Source organism: Arthrobotrys flagrans, assembly GCF_004000055.1.
Source record: "Arthrobotrys flagrans strain CBS H-5679 chromosome Unknown unitig_0, whole genome shotgun sequence".
NCBI lineage: Eukaryota > Fungi > Ascomycota > Orbiliomycetes > Orbiliales > Orbiliaceae > Arthrobotrys > Arthrobotrys flagrans.
In genome coordinates this window covers 475,909-496,008 of record NW_027137550.1, presented here as the reverse complement: position 1 = coordinate 496,008, position 20,100 = coordinate 475,909, and the positions used below count along the sequence as shown (strand labels likewise).

Sequence of the window (20,100 nt, the reverse complement as noted above, 5' to 3'; positions counted from 1 at the left end):
ACAGGATAATGGCGCATCTCATCCACATTACTGCGCGGGTGACTATTTTACCATAGTGTTTCGACGATATCCTAGCCATTCCTTAATTATTCCTATACGAGCCCTACAACAAAATTTCAGTTCGCCGAACTTAGGCCACCCTCCCTCCCGTCCGCGATTTCCGTATATATTGTTTGTGACTGGCGTTCCTGTGGTGCTGGTGATAAAGATATCCTCATATGTGGTGGCGGAGCCCATTTGTTCTCAATTCCAAGCAGCTTGCAAAATGTTTCTGTTTGAGGGTTATTAAACCTGTCGGCTAAGGTGTCCGTACCTAGTGTTAGCAAAAGTTCATAGAAACGAGACGAACAAGTTTTTAAGCTTACGCGGCTTTGTGGCTTTAATATTATCGTCAAACTGTAGCTTTGCTGTCCGCTCCCAGTTTTCTGGAATTACTAATTTTTCGTCTGTAATATTATCATTGACCCATTTCAATTCCTCGTTGACCTTTTTTGCGACTCGTTTGCCATCCTGCGCGAATTTCATATACTGGCTTAATCCCACCCCACTAGAGACGTCCAAGGGCTCGAGGGCTCGGCTGATGGCGAGCCATTCTCGATCGTATAGGAGACGAGTGCGGAGGGGGTTTGATGGCGGTAGAGGATTTCGAGACGAGATGGTCAGAATTTGGAGAAAGTCGCGGCGAGGAAGGAGTTTATCAAGCGCGAGGAAACGAGTTCTTGTGCTTGTTGTTGGTGGAGAAGGGTATAGGACCGAAGGAGACGGTGACGTTGTAGTTTCCACCGGGGTATCGTGCACAGGTTGCTTCTGTTTCTTATCTTCGTTTTTCGGCGGCGTGTTATCACCGTCCGTATCTAAATCGATTTCATCTTCATTCTTCGCCTGTAGCGTATCTTCCAGCTGGGTCCAATCACTTTCATCATCTTTGGTGGTTGGTGTCGGCGCCTCGCCATGATCTACTACTGCCGGAAATTTGACATGCATATGAGCTGCAAACCAATAACTCGGCTTCAACTTTCTGAGAACTCCCATCAACGGTGGGCTGCCCAATCTACCCTCTGCTACTTCTTTTCTGAAGTGCTGTTTCACTGCCAATAGTGCTGCCTCGTTTCCATACTTCGTAATACCCTCAGGCCAATCATGAGATACGAAGATATCAACATCTCCGCTCAGGGCGTTTAATTTGAATAGCTCGTGTGCTCGGTAATGGTATGCACCCCGCATAGAACGGTCATCGAGCGGTGGTTTCTCAAATCGAGGTCGTTTATAATTGTTCTCGTTGTATATCCCACTTACTCCTGCGATTCTGATGCCGTTCACATTCACCACCCCCGTACCGCCCATATAGTAAATATTGGGACACACCCAACCGCCGAGATTTAACTCGTAAAGATGCGACGAAGCTTCATGGTTCCCGCCTACGAATAAGGTGGGTATGGGAGCGACCTTGGAGCCGTTGTAGTATTTGTAAAAGTCGCCCATGTGGCGGTATTTGGGTGGGACGGCCATGGCGAGAAGGTCACGAGAGTTGCGGACGGCTTGGAAGTCGCCGCAAATGATGAGCAGGTCTACCTTGTAGGAGTGTATCCGACAAGCCTGTTCGATCGTAGCATATATTTGGTCGAGCATGCCATGGCCCTAGAACGAAAGTTAGATAGACTGGGCAGATTGTACGAAAATAGCAGGGTGGCTTACACAGCCTTGAATGGCGACTCTGAGGCCATTTTTAAAGATCATATCTGGATTTGGAGGCAGAATCGATGTCTCTGGGCTTGGTTCCGTTGATGTAGATGGTTCCGGATCCATCGTGGCAATGGTGTGGTGGAATGGCGAGGTTAGAAGTTAGATATAGATTTGGATATGAAGATAGTACGCGACTTAGCCTAGAAGCATATGATCAAATAGGTAGACAGGACCAGAAAGCAACAAGCTTGAAGATAGAGGGGGCTTTGTAAACCCCAACTCTATCCATACTTCCAAAAACGCAGCTATGCTTGACTCACGAGTGCATATGGCTAGGCTACGAGCGAGGATAATGGGGCCGCTGCTCAAATTCTTCTTCGTGTTTAGGTGTGGTGGTCGTACCGGGGATGGTCCCGTGTGCAGGACTGATGCTTCCCGGGCTACCTCTGTACTCCCGGGGGCTCGTGTCTCCGGTCTCAAAACCCCCACAATTACAATTGCACAACGTTCATGATATCCTTTTCGGATTTTCGAACATGGCTGACAACACTGACAAACGGGCTTCGTTATTGGCGTCTACAGCGCTCGGGTTGTTCAAGGCCGGTAGACTAGAGGTAATTGTGTCGATGTTCTCCCGATTGACTGGCTATAAATTTCATATTTCTAACTTCAGGCGATATAGGACGCCGCTCGGGCCCTTCGAGAGGCAATTCATCTTGCCCCGCAGAACCCTCAAGTTCGTGCCGCATTTCAACACATTCAAGAAACCCAAGATTCTGGTTCCAAGATCCCGGAGCTTTGCCGGAAGCTATTGGAGGATGGGAATGTCGAGTCCGGTAGCGAAGCCGTGAAGATCGTACAGAGTGGAGGGAATCTTACTGCAGACCAGGCGAAGGCGATTGTTCTTGCAGTTGTTCAGTATGAAGGAGGAGAGAATATCAAGGCACTGGCAGGAAAACTGCTTGCTGCTGTGGTGAACCATAATACGGACGGAAAGACTGTACTTACGGCTATGGTCACTGACAAAGGAACGAGGCAACGGATATTTGAAAAGGTACTAGAACTTGGTGCTGAGGCTGCGGAGTCTCTTACATCGACTGTTCTAGACGTAAAAACCTGGAAAGGCGACCAACGAGATACCGTTGAGAGGGCATGGTTCCGATATCTTCTTGGTCAATTGGCTAAGGAAGAACGAGCAGAGCCATCCATCCGCCCAATTTCGCGGATGCTGGCTGCGGATGCTCAAAAGCTACAATCCTTGATCGGAAAACATGAGTTCATCGACTTTATTACTCTTATCACAAACGGATCAAAGGAGGATACCAGGACAGGAGCATTATTGGCGGCGGCCAAATATCTCGAGTCAATCGAGTCCGAGTTATCCTTACAACTTCTTGGCGACTTTTTGACGACCAGATTGGCCTCAGATGATGACGATGAGATGGCTCTGGCATTCAATGTCGCCGCAGCGTTGTTTCCGGTTGCGGCAAGCAGTCTCTCGAATTTGTTCCATACCGACGGCTTTGTTCAGAACCTAGTACCGTCTTTGCAAGGTAGGCCTCAGACGGTCGAGCTAGCTGCTATAAATCTCATGTCTGCCGCTTGCATCGACAAAACCTGTAGGGACGCCGTGTCGAAGAACTGTGAAGAATATCTCACTGCGGTGGCTGCCACCAAAAGCGATGCTAGCACGGCTGCATCTCTCGCTCTCGCAAAACTTTCGGGAGATACTCCGGCACCCCCTCCCGGCCAAAAGGAGCCAGTAAAACCATCAAAGACGGATAAAGAGATTGAGGAGTTGGCATCGACATTCAAGAACCTACTATCGTCTTCCTCTGATGCCTCGAAGCAACAATCTGTGGAAGGTTTAGCATATACTTCGCTCACTCCTTCTGTAAAAGAAACCCTCGCAGCCGACTCTTCAACTGTCAAGTCTCTCCTCGGCCTCTTAAATCCCAGTACGAGCGCATCGATCGTGTTTGGCGTCCTCACTACGATCGACAACCTCACTCGCTATACCAAACCTCTCACGGAGGAACAATTGAAAATGGCACAGCTGAAAAACTACGCTAATGCCACACCATCTTCGAAAACTCCTGGTGAAATACCTAAACTGGATCAAGATCCCTATGTTAACAAGCGTTGCCAATTACTCCTCGCCGCAGGCGTCGTACCGGCCCTCGTCAGACTTGCTAAGAAGACATCGCCACAAGCTACAGCATTAACTTCATCTATCATCCTATCCCTCTCCAAGGTTAGCGCCCACCGTGGGATAATGGCACAACAGGGTGCCGTTAAACTATTACTTCAAATCTACTCCTCTCTCCCAACGATACCCACTCCATCATCATCAGATCCCGACTCGACATCCCCAGAAGATCGGCCCGAGTCTACTGTACACACCATCGCAGCACACGCTCTCTCCCGCCTCCTCATATCTGTGAACCCATCATTAGCATTCAGCGCCTCGGTCCCCATCAACTCCTCCCTCCCACCGCTTCTCAACCTCATAAAATCCATCCACAACTCCACTGCCGACTCAAGAGATCTGTTACCACTATTTGAAGCCCTCTTGGCCCTTACAAATCTAGCTTCCACAACGGATTCCATCCGTTCGATTATCGTCAAAAAAGAGTTTACGATCATAGAAGAGCTATTACTACATGCCAATGATATGATTCAACGTGCTGCAGTAGAGTTGGTATGTAACCTTATGGTTGCACCTGAAACTGTGAGTTTGTTTGTCGAAGGGCCGAGGAGCGGGAATCGATTACAGATGTTACTGGCGATCGCACAGGCAGACGATGTACCGAGTCGTTTAGCGGCCGGCGGGGCATTAGCGATGTTGACGGAATGGGATGCGGGAGTTAAGAAGATTTTAGAGAGAGAAGGAGGGGTACAGAGAATACTTGAGATGTGCGAGGATGAGGAAGATGGAGTGGTTTTTCGAGGGGTTGTGGTGGTGAGGAATTTAGTGATCGTTGGAGGAGAAGATGGGTTGAAGAAGGTGAAGGAAGAAGGTGGCGCGGATGTCTTGAAGAGGATATTAGAGGAAGCTGTGGCGGCGGAGGAGAAGAACGGGGATATGATATCTGCTTTGGTGGAGGTTTTGAAGGTTTTAGTGAAGTAGAGGGATCATAAAATTCATTAAATGTTTGCTAAACTACCTACGTACTTCAGTAGCCATAAGAAGTCGACAAGGTACCGAACGATCACGATGGTGCATCTGAGGCATAATGAAAACCGAAATATCGGCTCCAATGGCGGAGGCATGCGAGTAAGAAAATTAATTTCCGTGCCTTGGGATCGCGGTAACAAATTCTTCCCGCGATTGTACCTACCTACCTACTTACACTAGGCATCTAAATGTAGATTCTTGTAATGGCTGGCCTCGTACCCAGACGAACTGAAGCGCAATTAATGGCTGGGTATAAGGCAATGTCATGTCGTATTTGGATGTAAACTCGGTGCCAGAGACTAACTTGGATATATGCGGTTAAGCAGACAGGAACCTGAAGTTAGGAACCGAATAAAGCTTTGGCGTATATTGAAAATTTTCGTGCGTATTGAGATTTATAGATACACACATTAAATCCACGCCTTCGTTTCATTAGCCTCAAGACCAGGCGTAGTCGTTTCACAGCCCATAGTCAGAATTTACATCTAACAAACAAACACTTCATGACACCGCTCTCACACCTCAGTCTCTATGCCTCTTCGCCTCTTTCGACAACCCTATAGCCCCTAATATCTCCGCAGCCCTGTGTCTCCCCTTATGCCTCTTATCCCCCGTCGGCTCCTTCCCAAGCGCATATGCTCCAGCTGCCCGTTCTAACATTCTTCTATTATGTCCTTGTTCATCTTCATCTTCATATCCAATCTCTTTATACCTCTTCCTCTTCCTCTTCCTTTCCTTTTCTTTTTCCATCTGTAGTATTTCATACGCGGTAAATGCGATGGCAGCGCCCGTGGCAGCCCTGAGGTAATGCTCGGTTGCGACACCGGTTTCACCGTGGTGTCGAGCAGAGATGCCGGAAAGGAGGTGGTTGGCGGTGTAGACCGAACTACCGGCTAGAGCGGCGAGTTCGGTTTTGGATTTCGGAGACATTTTATGGAAGTGAGGTTTTTGAGACGCGGTTTGAGCTAATATGGGGGTTTTGGATAGAAGCGAATTTGAAGTCCTAACTCTCTAATTGCAGTTGACATCTCTTTCTCCTTCACGGTAGTAATATCGTTTGGTCGGCGAGGGAGCTTAAGACCACCCTTTGGGTTTATAATACCCTCTCCCGTTGATGTCATATTACAGAAACTAGAAAAAAAATTTAAAACGTCTCACAAGCTTGGAATTGAGAGTTTGAATGGATATGCAATGTCGGCCATAGTTTTCATTTATTACATCATGGCGCATAAAGACGGGTATCAGGGAGGATAGCATCTGCAGGGTATTTTCGGTTGGCGGGAGAGACGGTAGTTTCTGTCGATTGACGTGGTTCTGATGGATTTACACGGTGGAATGGCACCTAGGAGAATATGTGAGTTAGGATGTAAAGCCTAATAGAAACTGAGGAGTGATTAATCAGTGCACTGTTTGAATTCCCGTTTGGCTGGGAAAGAAGAGGGACCGAAGGGGTTTGCGTTGGTTGTTGCTTTTCGAACAGCACCGCCACATTCAACTTCCAATCAGCCACACACACGCACCGCCTCACACGGACAAGGATGACACCAAAAAGTGCCAAGACTTGACTTTTAGCTATCGCATCCCGAAAACCTTCAAACCCGCGCTCTCCTTCACACTTCCATTCCATCACCCAAAGCCATGTCCCGTTCAACCGCCACCTCCGCTGGCCCTACGGGCGATGCAATCCTCCTTTCCGAAACTTTCTCCATCAACTCCATCGACTCCCAAAAGTATGACCGCGTCTCCCGCATCACAGGGTCCAACCCGGATGTAAAATTCCATCTCGACATCGCCCACGATATATACCCCATACAACCCGGCGAAACGATCGAATTGGCTCTCGCATCTACGTTAAAGCTCGATGGGAGCAGCGATATCGGAGAGGCGAAGCAAGGGTGGAGGGATATAGATGAGATGCCGACGTTGGCAGATGCGTATGAGTATGTTTGCTACGGGAAGATTTATAGGTTTGAGGAGGCTGGGGTGGATTCGATGTAGGTTTTTTTTTTTTCTTTTTTCTATTATTTGTTTCAGTTGCATCTATTGCGTTTGGGAAGGTGGTGACTGACTGATTGGTGCGCGGGGTGTAGAAAGGCGTATATTTCGTTTGGAGGATTGTTGCTCTACCTTGAAGGATCGGCGAAGAAGTTGACGACGTTGAAGCATGAATATGTATACCTTCTTGTTAAGAAGATTTAAAGCGATGGTATTGTATACCATGGCAATTAGTGGGCATTTGGCTTCGACCTTGAAGTTCGATATATGGGGAATACTCCATAGATCAAGATAAGGAAGCGGTTTGGACTTTTTTTTTTTTTTTGCATATAGAGGAGTTCATACGGCGCATTAAAATTGTCATTTTTCTCATCTCCTAAATACGTCCCCCTATATCTAAAACTAAACTAATTATGTATTATACATAATTCCTTACTCCCTCCCCCTTTCTCCCCATCAACACTAACTTATCTGGTTGGGAACTCCAACCGTCGATGCAATCGAGCATAAATCTCTAGATAGTTCGGTTCGTTCTCTGCTGTCAGAACACCATGTCTGATGAAGAAATCCAGCAGCACAGCCGCACAATTCGGCTTGAATTTCCCGTCCTCAAGATTCTTAATAACCTCATCGATATCCATGAGGATATGTTCATCGACCTCCCCATCAAACGGCTGAGGCACCGGCCCACCTTCACTGGGTTCCTTCACAATCATATCATAACAGAACTGAATCTCAGGCTGTAGGAGTCCAGCTTCACCGCCGGCTTCTTTGTGTCTGACGTAGAAGTATGAAATGCAACCGACTGGTTTCGCATGGGCACGGACGTAGTCTTCTTCTAAGGAAGCTTCCTCGCCAGCTTCTTTGATTATGCATTCCCAGGGATTGGCACCGTCGCCCATGCCACCGGCGACGGTGTTGTCAAGCATGCTCGGGTAGGTGGACTTGCCGGCTGAACGACGGGGGACCCAGATTCGGAGTGGAGTGGTGGGGGTGGCGGGGATGTAGACGGTCATGTGAGAACCATATGCGAGCACGCCGAAACTGTGTGAGACATATTAGTTTTTCAATGCATGCCCGTATTGAATGCTATACGAACTTACAGAGGGGTAGCAGATCGTTCCATGTAGAAACATGGGACACCCTGGGGCGCATAGATGGTATATATCTCATCTCTCCAACCTATATATTCAATTCTTAGCCTCAAACGATCTCACACATGTAAGCTCAGCGGCGAGTGAGGCATCCTACCGGAGAGGATGTCAAATCTCTTCGCGTCCCTCCACCTCTTAGCAGTTTCACCGATATTATTTGTTCTCTCTTCAACGGTATCACCTAGGAGCCTGACAACACCAGGCTTGATCTCCCACCATTCACCGGACAGAGCTACATCCTTCAGCGCCTCGAGCACTCTGGGGATGATGTACCCGACCGTATGGGAAAGGTACATGAATCGCGCGTGGTCGGCCGTTCTTTCGGCGAAGGCCACGGGATGAGTGGTGACATTCGGGAAGCTATACAAATGATATTAGAATATACTATCACTATGTATGTATGATATTGAAACTAACCCGTCGATCTCGTTGACAAGATCGAGATTTGAATATTTGGGAGCCATGATAGGAAGTTGCAGGCTGAACTGAATCTGGAACCGGCTAATATGTCTTGCTTTTAATATAATATGCAGGAACGGTTACGTTGTGTGAATTTTTAAACTGTCTGGGATTGTTTTGTAATCGATTGAACTGGATAGAACAAAGAAGAGTCATCGAGACTAGAACCCTCCGCCGGTATTTATAAACCCTCGCCGAAAACCACAACGTTAACTAAACCGCTACCCATCATCTGATTTCCAGAACGTCGATGCCTCCATCGTTACTATTTCCAACTAACTTCTCGAAAGCTGGCAGCTAATCAACCTTACGAATGGCTTGCCGAAAAATGTTGTGCAAAAAACGCAAACGCCCTCGTGCCGCAGACCTGCGTTTTTTGTTTGCTCGGCCGTTCCAGTATAATGGACCCCCCTTTCGCCCGCTTAGGAGTTCCGCAAATGACCTCATCACCGCTAGTTCCACTCCAATCCTTCACCCCTCCGAGATAGAACGAACCCCGCTACGATGAGCTGATTTTAATCCTTTGTTCAACCTCATTGCGATAGCTTCAACCAATTGGCCAATCATAACGCAGATTTTCAAAGCTAGTTACTAAATAGCTGAAGGACTCGGAAACTTCAGTTGTCCACACAGCCATGTCCGCGACAAAGGAACTAACGGTCGGCTTGCTGATCGTCTCTGACACCGCCGCCGCGGACCATGCTACCGACCGGGCTATAGACACTCTAACCGCCGTAATAGCCGAAGCAAACGCACAAATTGATAATAACGCTTATGAATGGCTTATCGAAGAAAGAAGAATCATTCCAGATGATAAGTCAAAAATTCAAGAAAAGGTTAAGGATTGGTGTGATAATAAGGCGTTGAGTTTGGTTGTTACGACTGGAGGAACCGGGTTTGCCAAACGGGATGTGACGCCGGAGGTCCGTTGACCCTTTTTTCCTTCCATCTTTTTCCTCTGTTCATTATTATGTTTTTGAAAGAAGGAAGAAACGTTGTAATCCTATTAGAGGATGTGAGGAACTGAAAAGGTGTGGCACAGGCCGTTAGTGAATTGTTGGATAAAACAGCGAGTGGATTGGTGTAAGTTCGATCAATCAAATTAAAAAGCGTCTATGAAACTTCAGCTGAGGAATGTTTAAAAATTGTGGCACAGACACGGGATGCTCGCCGCCTCTTTGAAAATTACGCCTTGTGAGATCCTCGTCCACCCCAAGGGGTATTTCCAACGCTATGGGTGAAACCACTAACGTAGGCATAAACGCACCAGTCGCGATAATGTCCCGCCCAGTCGCCGGCGTACGCGGTGATACGGTGGTAATAACACTACCCGGGTCTCCCAAAGGTGCGAAAGAAAACTTCGAGTCGATCATAAAGCTCCTTCCGCACGCATGTATCCAAGCTGCGGGCGGCGACTCTCGCGTTCTTCATTCGGGAGGGATGAAAAAACTTGAGAAGGAAGCTGGAGTAGCTCCTTCCGGTGGAGCGCATGATCACCATTCACATTTATATGAGAGTGGAGGGCTAGCGTCGGATGATGCCGTCGGAATGACAAGTGGATGCGGCCACCATCATGGTGGTGGTGGGCATCATGCACCTACGCCACGAACACAACAGGGTGGAGAGCTCAGGTCGAACGACTTGACGGGAGATGTCGCTCGGCGGCACAGAAGTTCTCCATATCCAATGATTTCGGTTAAAGAAGCGCATAAACTTGTGGTGGAGAATATTCCCGCACCGGAAGTCGTGAAAAGAAAGGTGGATGCAGGGTTGATTGGGCATATACTCGCGGAGGAAGTAAGGGCGAAGGAATCAGTTCCCGCGTTTAGAGCTAGCATTGTTGATGGGTACGCTGTTGTGCATACCGACGGTGCGGGAGTTTATCCTGTCGTTGGAGTTTCACATGCTGCGCCGGGTGAAATAAAGCCTTTGGAGGCAGGGCAAATTGCGAGGATTACTACGGGCGCTCCTTTACCGCTTGGTGCTAGTGCGGTGGTGATGGTCGAAGACACGAGGATTGCAAAAACAACCGACGATGGGACCGAGGAGCTGGAAATCGAGATTTTAGCTAGCGGGCTGACCGAATTGGAAAATGTTAGGGAGGTTGGGAGCGATATGAAGACGGGTGATTTGCTCTTGAGGAAGGGGGCTGAGGTTACAGCTGTCGGTGGGGAGATAGGATTGCTAGCTAGCGTTGGAATAGTGGAGGTCGAAGTATACAAGAAACCAGTCGTCGGTGTGCTGTCGACAGGTGATGAGATCGTACAGCATGATAGGGCTGAGGATTTGAGTTTCGGTGAAGTGAGGGATAGTAATCGGCCGACATTGTTGGCGGCGATAACCGCTCGAGGCTTTGAAGCCGTGGATTTGGGAATCGCGAAGGATCAGTAAGTCCTATTTCTCACAGCCATGTAATCGATAAACGTTAAAAACACTAATGTTCGTAATAGACCAGGAACGCTGGAAGATGTTCTGAAAGATGCCCTTTCAAAGGTAGATTTGATCATCACCACAGGCGGTGTCAGCATGGGCGAAAAGGATCTTTTGAAGCCTACTATCGAACGGACGTTTAACGGAACCATCCACTTCGGCAGAGTGGCGATGAAACCCGGGAAACCGACAACATTCGCCACCATCCCCATTAAAGACGACGTATCAAGACCAATTTTCTCACTACCGGGAAACCCAGCCTCCGCAACCGTCACATTCCACCTATTCGTCCTCCCCGCGTTACGACAACTATCAGGATTCATCGGCGATGGTATTCATCTAGCAAAGGCACTTGTGATTGTTGAGGAAGATTTAGTTCTAGATCCTCGACCGGAGTATCATCGTGCTGCTGTAAGGATCGATAGATCTGGAAGCTTGGTCGCGCGGAGTACTGGTGGGCAGAGGAGTAGTAGGATTGGAAGTATGGAGGCGGCGAATGCGCTGCTTTGTTTACCCGGACTAAGTGAGGTTGGAGATAAGAGAACGAGGATTCCGAGAGGAGATAAGGTTGAGGCTTTGATTATCGGGGAGTTGAAGGTTTTGGATGTTTAGAAGGGGGTTTTTAACATGGGGTTTTGATGGATAGTTTGGGTCATGTCTGCTTGGTGATAGTCTTGGGGGATGGGAGTCGTTACTAGGGTAGAGAGTTTACCTTGTATTCTGTTTTTTTTTTTTTTTTGCACATCAAGCTGTCGTGCCGAATGGATCTATGTTAGAATGTGAACGATCCAGAATTCTTAGAAATTGAACTGCGTAGATCTTTAAGCAGCTCGGGAGGACTGGATGCATCTACGGCTTCTTTTTTTGTTGAGCTAAGCCGCTCAAGTCAGCTACGGCGACTTGAAGTCAGCCCCAAAGTTTGTGAAATCCCCCTGTCATATATCTGTAAGGGAAAAAAGTGCGTCTTCTGGGAAGGAGGACTATTGTTCCAATCCGAATATAAGGAAATTTCCAGGTTTGATACCGTTTTAAGACGCACTGAGATACTTGATTAAGTCGGTAGTGCGACGAAAAGTGTGCATTAAAACCGTATCAATAACATCTCTCTTTCCGGCACAGTAGGTATGGACTAAAGTTTGCCTCTGCATATAGCGAGTTCTGCAAAAAATTGGTAGATATTCTGTGTCTTTTCTAGCCGTTGACTTAGGTCACGGCGGGTTCGGGATCTAGATTTTCTCGGATTGATATCGCCTAGGTGATAGATCCTTCATTATTTGGCACGGAGACCATCTTAACCCATCTCATGGCAACCGGACATTCGTCTGATCATGTAATCGTTTTGGGCGCTGAAATGTGTGGCTTACAGTTATTGTTACAGCTGGCCGATGGTTTGGGCAACGGTTGAAGAACAGTCGTTTAACAGTCGATGTAATGGCTTTGTTGCGGTTGTTCGAATGGTAGTCTCGGGGCTCGGAATAGTTTTGTTACGGTAGGTACCAAGTACCTAGAAATTGGTTTAACCGTGCCCCTAATCATTCCCTTTTTATATCACCTTTAAGTCTACCTAAGTATCTAATGCGGTATTATGTTTGCTAAACTGAGAATATTAAGATACCATTTGAGGCTTGCAAATACTTAATTTAGGCCAGGTCATCCCGAGTATCTAGATCCCGGCCTTTTGTTCTGGATCCGATGTCTGAAGATCTCTCTGATTAATTAATTGGAAAAAATATACACATCATGATCTAACATAAAACGCCAGCGCTTAGATTCTCAACTAAAGAAGCGGTGTAAATTTTCGCTAGCTACAATGGTTCTTTGCTGCGAATAAGCCTCCAATCTACATTTTACAACAACATATAGTCAGTCTCACTTCTAGGTAAAAAGGGAGTGAAGGGGATATTATAGCTTACATAGAGAACAGGTGGAACCCCCGGGTACTGATTCGCTACCAATCGTGCATGAGTCGGGTAGGTCTACCGAACTATGAGATTTTCAAACTTTGGTTAACTATGCGATCTTCGGAAAGCTTTCGAAAGGTGGAAGGGACACTGCGGCCGCGTGGGAGGGGTAACTGCAAGAAGAGTATACATACTAAATATACCTCGTACGCCCCGTTTCCTCAAACAACAAATGAACCGAGCCCGTAAACTCGCATCCAAAAACCGTGGGTACAAGAGACTTCTTAAAATCCCATGCCGGAACATTGGTAACAGCTTGAGCCGAGAAAGTTCCAGTAACGCTATACCTCTCCCCTTCTATAGTCACTGTAGTCGGTGGTTCTGTCATCACGACCTGGCTACTCGTTTGCGTCCATGACGCCTTATACCCCGAAACGACATTACCGAAGACCCAAGGTTCGACTACTGTTGAGACCGGGTGGAGGGCATTGAAGAAAGTGCACAGATCGCCGGAAGTTGAGTATTTGCTGAAGGTGATTGTCCAAAAGCCGGCTCGTATGGGGAAGCGGGTCGCATCGGTGGGGGCAGGGCCGTCGGAAGGTGTAGCGGAGGTAATGTTATCGGTCGGCGTGGAACGGGTATCATCAGAAGGGGTAGACGTCGCGCTAGACGAACCGGGAGTACTATCGGGCCGATTGCCTGTGGTTGTACTCGGCGAACCTGCGCTCGCGCCTACTGTTACTGTGCTCGCGCCGCCGGCCGCGCTGTTGTTGTTATTTTTACTAACAGCTACTCCTAGGCCAGCACCCAACCCTGCGACAAGAGCGATTACAACAGCCGCGAGAATGACAAAGAAGACTCGTCTCCGCACACCGCATATTGTTTTAATAGGCTGCAAAGAGTACGCGATGCCGCCGAATGCCGGATTTGAAGGGTTTCCAGCATCATAGGGGAAATCGCTTGGCGGGAATTGCAGTTGGGGGTTGTGCGCAGGCTGCATTCTTAGCTGTGATAGAGCCTCATCAGTCTCTTGGATATATATATCGTCCCGAATGATAGCGTTGACCGACGGGGCGACGGATTTGCGGAGCGGGTAGGAGTTTTAGATCTAAAATCTAAACTCGATCTAACTACGGATAACGTCGTCTGATGTCTTTATAAAGGTCCATTTTCGAACGGATCGGTTTATTGGTATTTTATCATTATGTTGCTGCTGCGCCACTCGTCTAAGTCTTGGTCCCGATTTTGCAGGGAATAAGTCCGAGATATTGGCGCCCAGAACCAATCGAGTTTCGGCTTATGCGGGAAGAGCAGGGTTGAAAGGGCAAACCTAGGTGTGAGAAATCAGGCCTCTGGGACAGCTTTCCGTATAAGCGTATCGTTACGCCGGCAATTTGAGGTGGAATGTTATACTTCTACATTATAATCGTGCGGTTATAGAGTTGTCCTTGGGCTGCTATAGCTTGGCAAGCTCATACAGGACCGTTAATTCGACGATAGCAAGATGAGAAGAAGCCAAAAAAACCATCTAAACTTCGATATAGAAGGATAGAGCGAGCTGTAACTCTTATTAAGAGTTCATCATACTTGCTACAATTTACAAATCGATTAATCCCTTATGCAAGACGGCTCATATCCAAGCCAGCGTTAGCCTGAACATGTTAGCATTTTCGCTACAGACTGGGGTACGGATAGCCTTATTTGAGAATGCCGAGCCGACATTTTGAGCTTCAAAGTCGTCAGTTGGTATTTCCCAGAACGCTCTTCAAGTGCTATCACACATGTACTTCCTAAGAAATGTGGGATTGGTATTGTAGTTTCATGACGATGTGGTGGTTTAACATGTGTTGGTGCCGTTGCAGTTTCGTTTCAGTTGTTTCGCGATGAATCACGTGATTATTGATGCGTTGCCGTGTTGCGCATTTGATTGGTTTGTCTGCACGACCTTCCTGTCATAGCAATCCGATGTCTTGGTCCGCCTCGAAGTCGAGACCACCAAAATTTCTTGCGCGGCTCTTCTTCGTCTCAACTGCAGGTATCCATAACTATCTCCAACCAACCCACCAACCTCATCAACCTCCTCCTCCTCCTCCTCCTCCTCGTGGTCTTCGATAGCCCCGCCGAAGTACCTATTCTGTATAGTACTTGTAGCATCTTCGAACACAGATACTCCACCATCCTTTCCTATCTATCCGGTTCGATATCAATATTTACGATAGGCAGATTTCGACGTCACTTGCGCAAGTTGATATCAAAGTTGCACCACTCCGACCTCACATCAACCCCCCGCGACCACAACTCTACCCCTCCACCGTGATGCAAACCTCTCAAATAATCACTGCTAGCGCGGCCACCGCCGTTGCTTTAACTTTAGGTACCTTTCCCATCATATCTCCGTTCACCCGAACCCAAAATATTTTCTAGCACAAAAAGCCCCCACTAAACGTCATATGATAACCCAGCCTACGCTTTGTATTTCGACCACCGCCGCCGACACGACGCCGACTTCCGAAAATCCCTGGCTCGTGAACGTCGCAAGCATGCCCGCGCCCAGAAAGCAGAAGTAGAAGCCGAAGTCGAGAGCCAGAAGTCACAACTCCGTGCCGCTGTTATGGCAGCAAATGAGGAAGGATATCCCTCGGGTGTAGAGGAGAGGGAAGCTTACTTTATGAATGAAGTTGCGATGGGAGAGTCATTGTTGACTATGGGTGAAGCAAAGGCGGTGGATGCCGCGCTGTGCTTTTATAAGGCTTTGAAGGTCTATCCGGATCCTCCAAACCTAATTGGAATTTATGAAAAGACTGTGCCAAAGGTATTTTTCTCTGACTGGACGATCATCGACCCAACTTTGAGTATGTTACTAAGATATTTGTGCAGCCTGTTCTTGATATCATAGCACAAGCAATAGTCCTTGGTGATCCCGGCATTCTTGGCGAGCCGATAGAATAATTCCTTTCAGCTGAAGTTGCATGGACCGACTACAGAACGGCACAAACTCGCCAGCGCTGATGACATATAGCGACCTCCCATCAAACAACTATTTCTGCCCATCCGACAAACTGTACATATTTATAAACAAAAAAGCAAGGTGATCATTCGCGTTTTTCTGGCCTCGGGATTCGTTGAGTTTTGTTTTTGAATTATCTCCCCTCATACGACGGGAACGTTGATGGTAAGAAAGAGGGGAAGATGCGGGGCATTTTTACGGGTTCTCTTTGTTTGGCGAAAACGCTACACCGAGTCAATATGGAAGCACTCTAGAAGCAGAGAACCCTGATCACCTGATTTTTTTGCATATTTAATTTTACTACTACCTCTTGTATTATAGATTACTGCCAAACCCCCATTTCTCCACGCCGTTTGAACAAGGAAATTATCATGAAAGAAAGTAGTATTATATGTTAGAAACTGGAGGCCGCTGGCCTCTTCTCCCACGGGTATTAATGTTCGTCATACCTTTGAAGACGAGGAATTAACCCATGCTCTTCGGTTTCGCCTCGTTCTCCCCCATCTCTCTGACAAATAGTTTGTTCTCCGGATTTGGAGCTGTTTCTTTCCCGTCTTCGAACCCATTACAACTCGCGACAGCCAAGTATCTTCCATTGTTTGAGAATCCCATTGCCGCGATTGAGGCTGGGTATCCTGGATACTGCTTTAACCGTCTCTTTGCTACACCGTCCCATAGTGCTACCACACCGTCCCCACCACCGGAGGCAAACGTACCGTATCTAATGCCAACAATTAGCTTAACCCATGCCATGAAAGTGATAGAATAACATACGTAGGATGGAAAGCCAGCGCATTGACCGGATAAACGACGTCAACATCTCCCTCCGGCTGCCTATGACACTTAAACGCATACTTCCGGCTCTGACTCTCCTTACTCGGATCGAAAAACTCAACCGCAACTCTTCCTTCAATACTACTGCTAGCATACCCCTCACCATTCGGCATACACCGCACCGTCCTTGTCATAAACTTCAAACTCGATTCGCGACGTTGGAGGGGTTCTGACATAGCACGAAGGTCGTAAATGTGGATTGAACGGGAGGCCATGGCGACTACTAGTTTGTTTGTTATTGTTGATAAGCTGAATATTTTGTGGGGGAGAGTGTGGGAGGAGGTTTGGGAGGATGTGCGGGCATCGTGGAGGTGTAGTGAACAGTCCCAGGAGCCGGAGATTACGGTTGAGAGGTCTGTGTTGTAGGCGACGGATTTGACCGCGGAGGAGTGGGAGCTTAGAGTTGCGGTTTGGGTGGATCGGGAGAGGTCGAAGCTATGTTGTAGTAGTATGTTAGAATATCATCATGGACCGGAGGTTTATAGCTTCAGAGCAAGGGGAAGTACTATTTAACACCCTGATCCAATCCACCAGCAACAGCCTTCGTCCCATCTTGACCCACAAAACATGCGTCCAGTATTGGCGCCGAACTATCAATCTGTACTAACTCACGACCATTCGTTCCAGCATGCGTATCTATCAGTCTTAACGTCTGGTCCCATGATGATACTAGCAGGGTTGTTGGTGCCGAAGGCGAGTAGTTGACGGATGAGATTGCGTCGGAGATGGTAGTAGGGATTTCGAAGTTGTCTGTTTGGAAAGTATTGAGGCTGGTTAGTGGAGGTTTTATATCAGCATTGGTGTCAGTTTTTGAGGTGGGGTGGGGAGACTTACTTGACATTGTGGGAGGTTGGAAGGGGTCTTGGGGTTGGTGGTGATGGGAGGACGTGATGAGGTTGTGGTTTGGTTTAGCGTGTTCGGGTTACACGATTTGGCGGCGGGTTGTTGGAATTTGGAGGGGCAACGCAAAATTCAAAATTGCTTCCAGCGTCGGGACGGACAACATTCTGGTTGCTGACGTCGAGGCTATTCTGGTTAAAGGACTCACTTAACTAGCTTCCTTCATATTTCAAACGATTCAAAAATTCAAAGCTCGATGCAAAGATTCTGTGAGACTATATGATTCCTACAAAATAACATAGACAAGCGGTCAACAATGCATACAAGCAAATGTTTAAACGTTTTAGGAAAATTAATTCAATAGATCTGAAGAGACAACGGATTAGGAATTGATATACAGCTTAATTAAGCTTATGGAAAGTTTCGGTTAGCACGTTCAAACACACCGTCGAATTATGTTTAGTATTCTACCGCGCGTAGCTATATCTTTAGAATAGTTTCGAGGCCAGATGGTTTGCTGCACCAAAGGAGTTTGCGTTGCGTCCAGAGCTCTTCATGTCGGTGTAATATACGTTTTAGCGCTAGCGCTCTTGGTTATCTTCTGCTAGTTATTCGTTTGGGACAGCCCAGTTATCCGATGTAATGTTAGATCCTTCTTAAAGAAACAGACAATAGGGTTGTCTCGTCGCCAGCAATATGTAGGTATACTAGAAGCACAGTCTATGGGTGTTGGTGAGCGAAATGACTGATTTATATAACATAGCAATGGAACTAATTTACAATTTTTAGGGCTAGTACTCCTACAGAATTGAGAATTGTGTGAATAGTGAAGGTGTGTAGTCTAGGCCAGACGCCGCACCGATCAACAAAGAGCAGGTATGTTGCGGAGCAAAAATCTTCGTACATCCTGTTGCAAGGCAACCCCGGGCCAGGATCCGCAAATTCAAATGTTAGAACTTGAGGTGATCATATCAAAAACCCGTCCATAACTCTTCCCCAGCTTGAGAGGGGAAAACCCCCAAGTCGCTGGTTCCAACCTCGTCCTCGTCCTCGTCCGAAATATCTGCGGATATGAATTGCTCCAGCTCGGAATTTACCCCACGATATTTAGAGGACACTCTCCATTTGTTCGTTGGATCCAGAACCCCCCCGTTTCCTTTGGCTAATTGTTCGAATTTCACTCTGCGAAAGCACACAGCGTAAATTCGCTCTCCACTCGTGTTATACCTGGGCCTCAAGCCGACCCCGGGTGGAAACTGACGATTTCGGGGGGGTTTTATTTCCTTCCCTATAAATTGTGCGTCTGTGACAGTCCGGTATGCAACGATGAAATAAAGTGGCTTTTTTACTAGCCCAGGCATCGCCTAACAAACTTTGAAATACTAAGCTTTTTGAAAAGAGCTCGCGATTGTAGCACAGTATAGCGATCGCAAGCAAAGGTTTCAAGTTAATTTCAACCAGATAGATTCTTGATTACAGGATACAGCTACTCCCAAGCGACTTCGGCCGCTATCACCACCCGTACGTATTGACTCCACTCAATACTCAGACGCCGCGATCAAACTCGCCCGGCGCCCTCGGTGTTGTGACGAAAGTATTTCTGATCACGCCTGAACCACACAGATAAATTTTGAAAAGGCTCTGTCAATATATATCATCTCAATATTAAGCCTCAAAAGTAGCTTTATATCTTCGTTGGAAGGCGGATACAATAAATTCACCTTTCGTTGCAGTGGTTTTAATACCAATTTGTAGGAACGGATCAATACATAAGTTTTACCGATCGCAATACCTGACGACAGCTGGCCAGAGGAGGGGCCCTCTGCTCGGAAGAAACCAATACATCAGCAAGAATCGAGGCGATGTCTATCTCGTCTTCTGTCAAAGTGGAAGGCTCCTCCGTAACGCTGGATCCGACCATTATTTTCAAAGAGGCTTCGTCTGACGTCGACTGTCCACCTCTTCCGTCCTCCGATATTCTTCTCTATGGGAAGCCCTGAAGCTAGTTTCTGATGAAGACGAGCGCGTGGTGTTGATTGTACGATACCAGAGATGTTACTTGGCTTTCTGAGCTTTGAAAATTGGTAGTTTTGTCGATTTTAGGGGGTCAATTGATCAATGGCTCAGAGAGATCGAGTGACCTTGATTCGCAGATATACAGAGCTCTCGCCAACACTTCCACTGCGATAGGACAGATTCCTTGCCAATTTTATCATCTCGAACTCGACAGTCTAGATGCCCTTATCCAAAATTATGAAGCTCTGGAAGCGTTGTTCAGGTTAAAAATACCAAAAATGCGGCACGGGCGTGAGCGGGAGCAAGATAGTCCTGGCTTTGCCGTGAATACTCACTTTCTAGCTTGCTTGCTTTTATATGAAATTCTTGAAAACACAAGGTTTGAGGAACTTGGAAGAAGCTATTAGTCAGAGCGGCGAGGCAGTAGTGATCATGCATACAGACGATCCATTCAGAGCCTGGGTTCTAACTGATCGTGCCCAAATGTTCCATGCTAGGGCTGATGTTAATCACGATGTCTTGTCTTGTACCGAAACCCAGCTCTTACAGTTTTTCAATGATATTAGTACCGCCTCTGCCCTTTATCAAGAAGCAGCAATGATT

The 20,100-nt window shown here is 47.3% G+C and overlaps 9 protein-coding genes across 10 annotated transcripts; 4 read left to right on the top strand and 5 right to left on the bottom strand.

The window, feature by feature from the left end:
• Positions 1 to 116: 116 nt before the first annotated feature.
• DFL_003251 (uncharacterized protein) lies at positions 117 to 1,806 on the bottom strand (the record flags this gene model as incomplete). Its single annotated transcript, XM_067632164.1, has 3 exons — positions 117 to 298; positions 366 to 1,638; positions 1,696 to 1,806. The coding sequence occupies 3 exons, from the start codon at positions 1,804 to 1,806 to the stop codon at positions 117 to 119; spliced, it is 1,566 nt and encodes a 521-aa protein (XP_067490459.1).
• A 413-nt stretch (positions 1,807 to 2,219) lies between these two features.
• On the top strand, positions 2,220 to 4,813 carry DFL_003250 (uncharacterized protein; the record flags this gene model as incomplete). The annotated part of the gene is made up of 2 exons (XM_067632163.1): positions 2,220 to 2,297; positions 2,366 to 4,813. The coding sequence occupies 2 exons, from the start codon at positions 2,220 to 2,222 to the stop codon at positions 4,811 to 4,813; spliced, it is 2,526 nt and encodes an 841-aa protein (XP_067490458.1).
• Positions 4,814 to 5,383: 570 nt separating this feature from the next.
• On the bottom strand, positions 5,384 to 5,791 carry DFL_003249 (uncharacterized protein; the record flags this gene model as incomplete). Its single annotated transcript, XM_067632160.1, has 1 exon — positions 5,384 to 5,791. One exon carries the CDS (start codon positions 5,789 to 5,791, stop codon positions 5,384 to 5,386), a length of 408 nt encoding a protein of 135 aa, XP_067490457.1.
• A 708-nt stretch (positions 5,792 to 6,499) lies between these two features.
• DFL_003248 (uncharacterized protein) lies at positions 6,500 to 7,060 on the top strand (the record flags this gene model as incomplete). The annotated part of the gene is made up of 2 exons (XM_067632159.1): positions 6,500 to 6,855; positions 6,952 to 7,060. 2 exons carry the CDS (start codon positions 6,500 to 6,502, stop codon positions 7,058 to 7,060), a joined length of 465 nt encoding a protein of 154 aa, XP_067490456.1.
• A 263-nt stretch (positions 7,061 to 7,323) lies between these two features.
• Positions 7,324 to 8,474, bottom strand: DFL_003247 (uncharacterized protein; the record flags this gene model as incomplete). Its single annotated transcript, XM_067632158.1, has 4 exons — positions 7,324 to 7,900; positions 7,960 to 8,038; positions 8,108 to 8,370; positions 8,428 to 8,474. The coding sequence occupies 4 exons, from the start codon at positions 8,472 to 8,474 to the stop codon at positions 7,324 to 7,326; spliced, it is 966 nt and encodes a 321-aa protein (XP_067490455.1).
• Positions 8,475 to 9,104: 630 nt separating this feature from the next.
• DFL_003246 (uncharacterized protein) lies at positions 9,105 to 11,511 on the top strand (the record flags this gene model as incomplete). The annotated part of the gene is made up of 5 exons (XM_067632157.1): positions 9,105 to 9,392; positions 9,512 to 9,552; positions 9,626 to 9,663; positions 9,740 to 10,856; positions 10,920 to 11,511. The coding sequence occupies 5 exons, from the start codon at positions 9,105 to 9,107 to the stop codon at positions 11,509 to 11,511; spliced, it is 2,076 nt and encodes a 691-aa protein (XP_067490454.1).
• Positions 11,512 to 12,704: 1,193 nt separating this feature from the next.
• On the bottom strand, positions 12,705 to 13,800 carry DFL_003245 (uncharacterized protein; the record flags this gene model as incomplete). The annotated part of the gene is made up of 3 exons (XM_067632156.1): positions 12,705 to 12,739; positions 12,813 to 12,883; positions 13,004 to 13,800. 3 exons carry the CDS (start codon positions 13,798 to 13,800, stop codon positions 12,705 to 12,707), a joined length of 903 nt encoding a protein of 300 aa, XP_067490453.1.
• A 1,316-nt stretch (positions 13,801 to 15,116) lies between these two features.
• Positions 15,117 to 15,749, top strand: DFL_003244 (uncharacterized protein; the record flags this gene model as incomplete). Its single annotated transcript, XM_067632155.1, has 3 exons — positions 15,117 to 15,174; positions 15,263 to 15,612; positions 15,678 to 15,749. The coding sequence occupies 3 exons, from the start codon at positions 15,117 to 15,119 to the stop codon at positions 15,747 to 15,749; spliced, it is 480 nt and encodes a 159-aa protein (XP_067490452.1).
• Positions 15,750 to 16,272: 523 nt separating this feature from the next.
• Positions 16,273 to 17,647, bottom strand: DFL_003243 (uncharacterized protein; the record flags this gene model as incomplete). Of its 2 annotated transcripts, XM_067632154.1 has the most annotated exons (5): positions 16,273 to 16,528; positions 16,582 to 17,076; positions 17,148 to 17,411; positions 17,476 to 17,502; positions 17,568 to 17,647. In XM_067632154.1, 5 exons carry the CDS (start codon positions 17,645 to 17,647, stop codon positions 16,273 to 16,275), a joined length of 1,122 nt encoding a protein of 373 aa, XP_067490451.1. The 2 variants fall into 2 exon arrangements, with proteins under 2 accessions (XP_067490451.1, XP_067490450.1); XM_067632153.1 differs by lacking the exon at positions 17,568 to 17,647 and having other exon boundaries at positions 17,148 to 17,391; positions 17,476 to 17,482.
• Between the last annotated feature and the right edge of the window lie 2,453 nt (positions 17,648 to 20,100).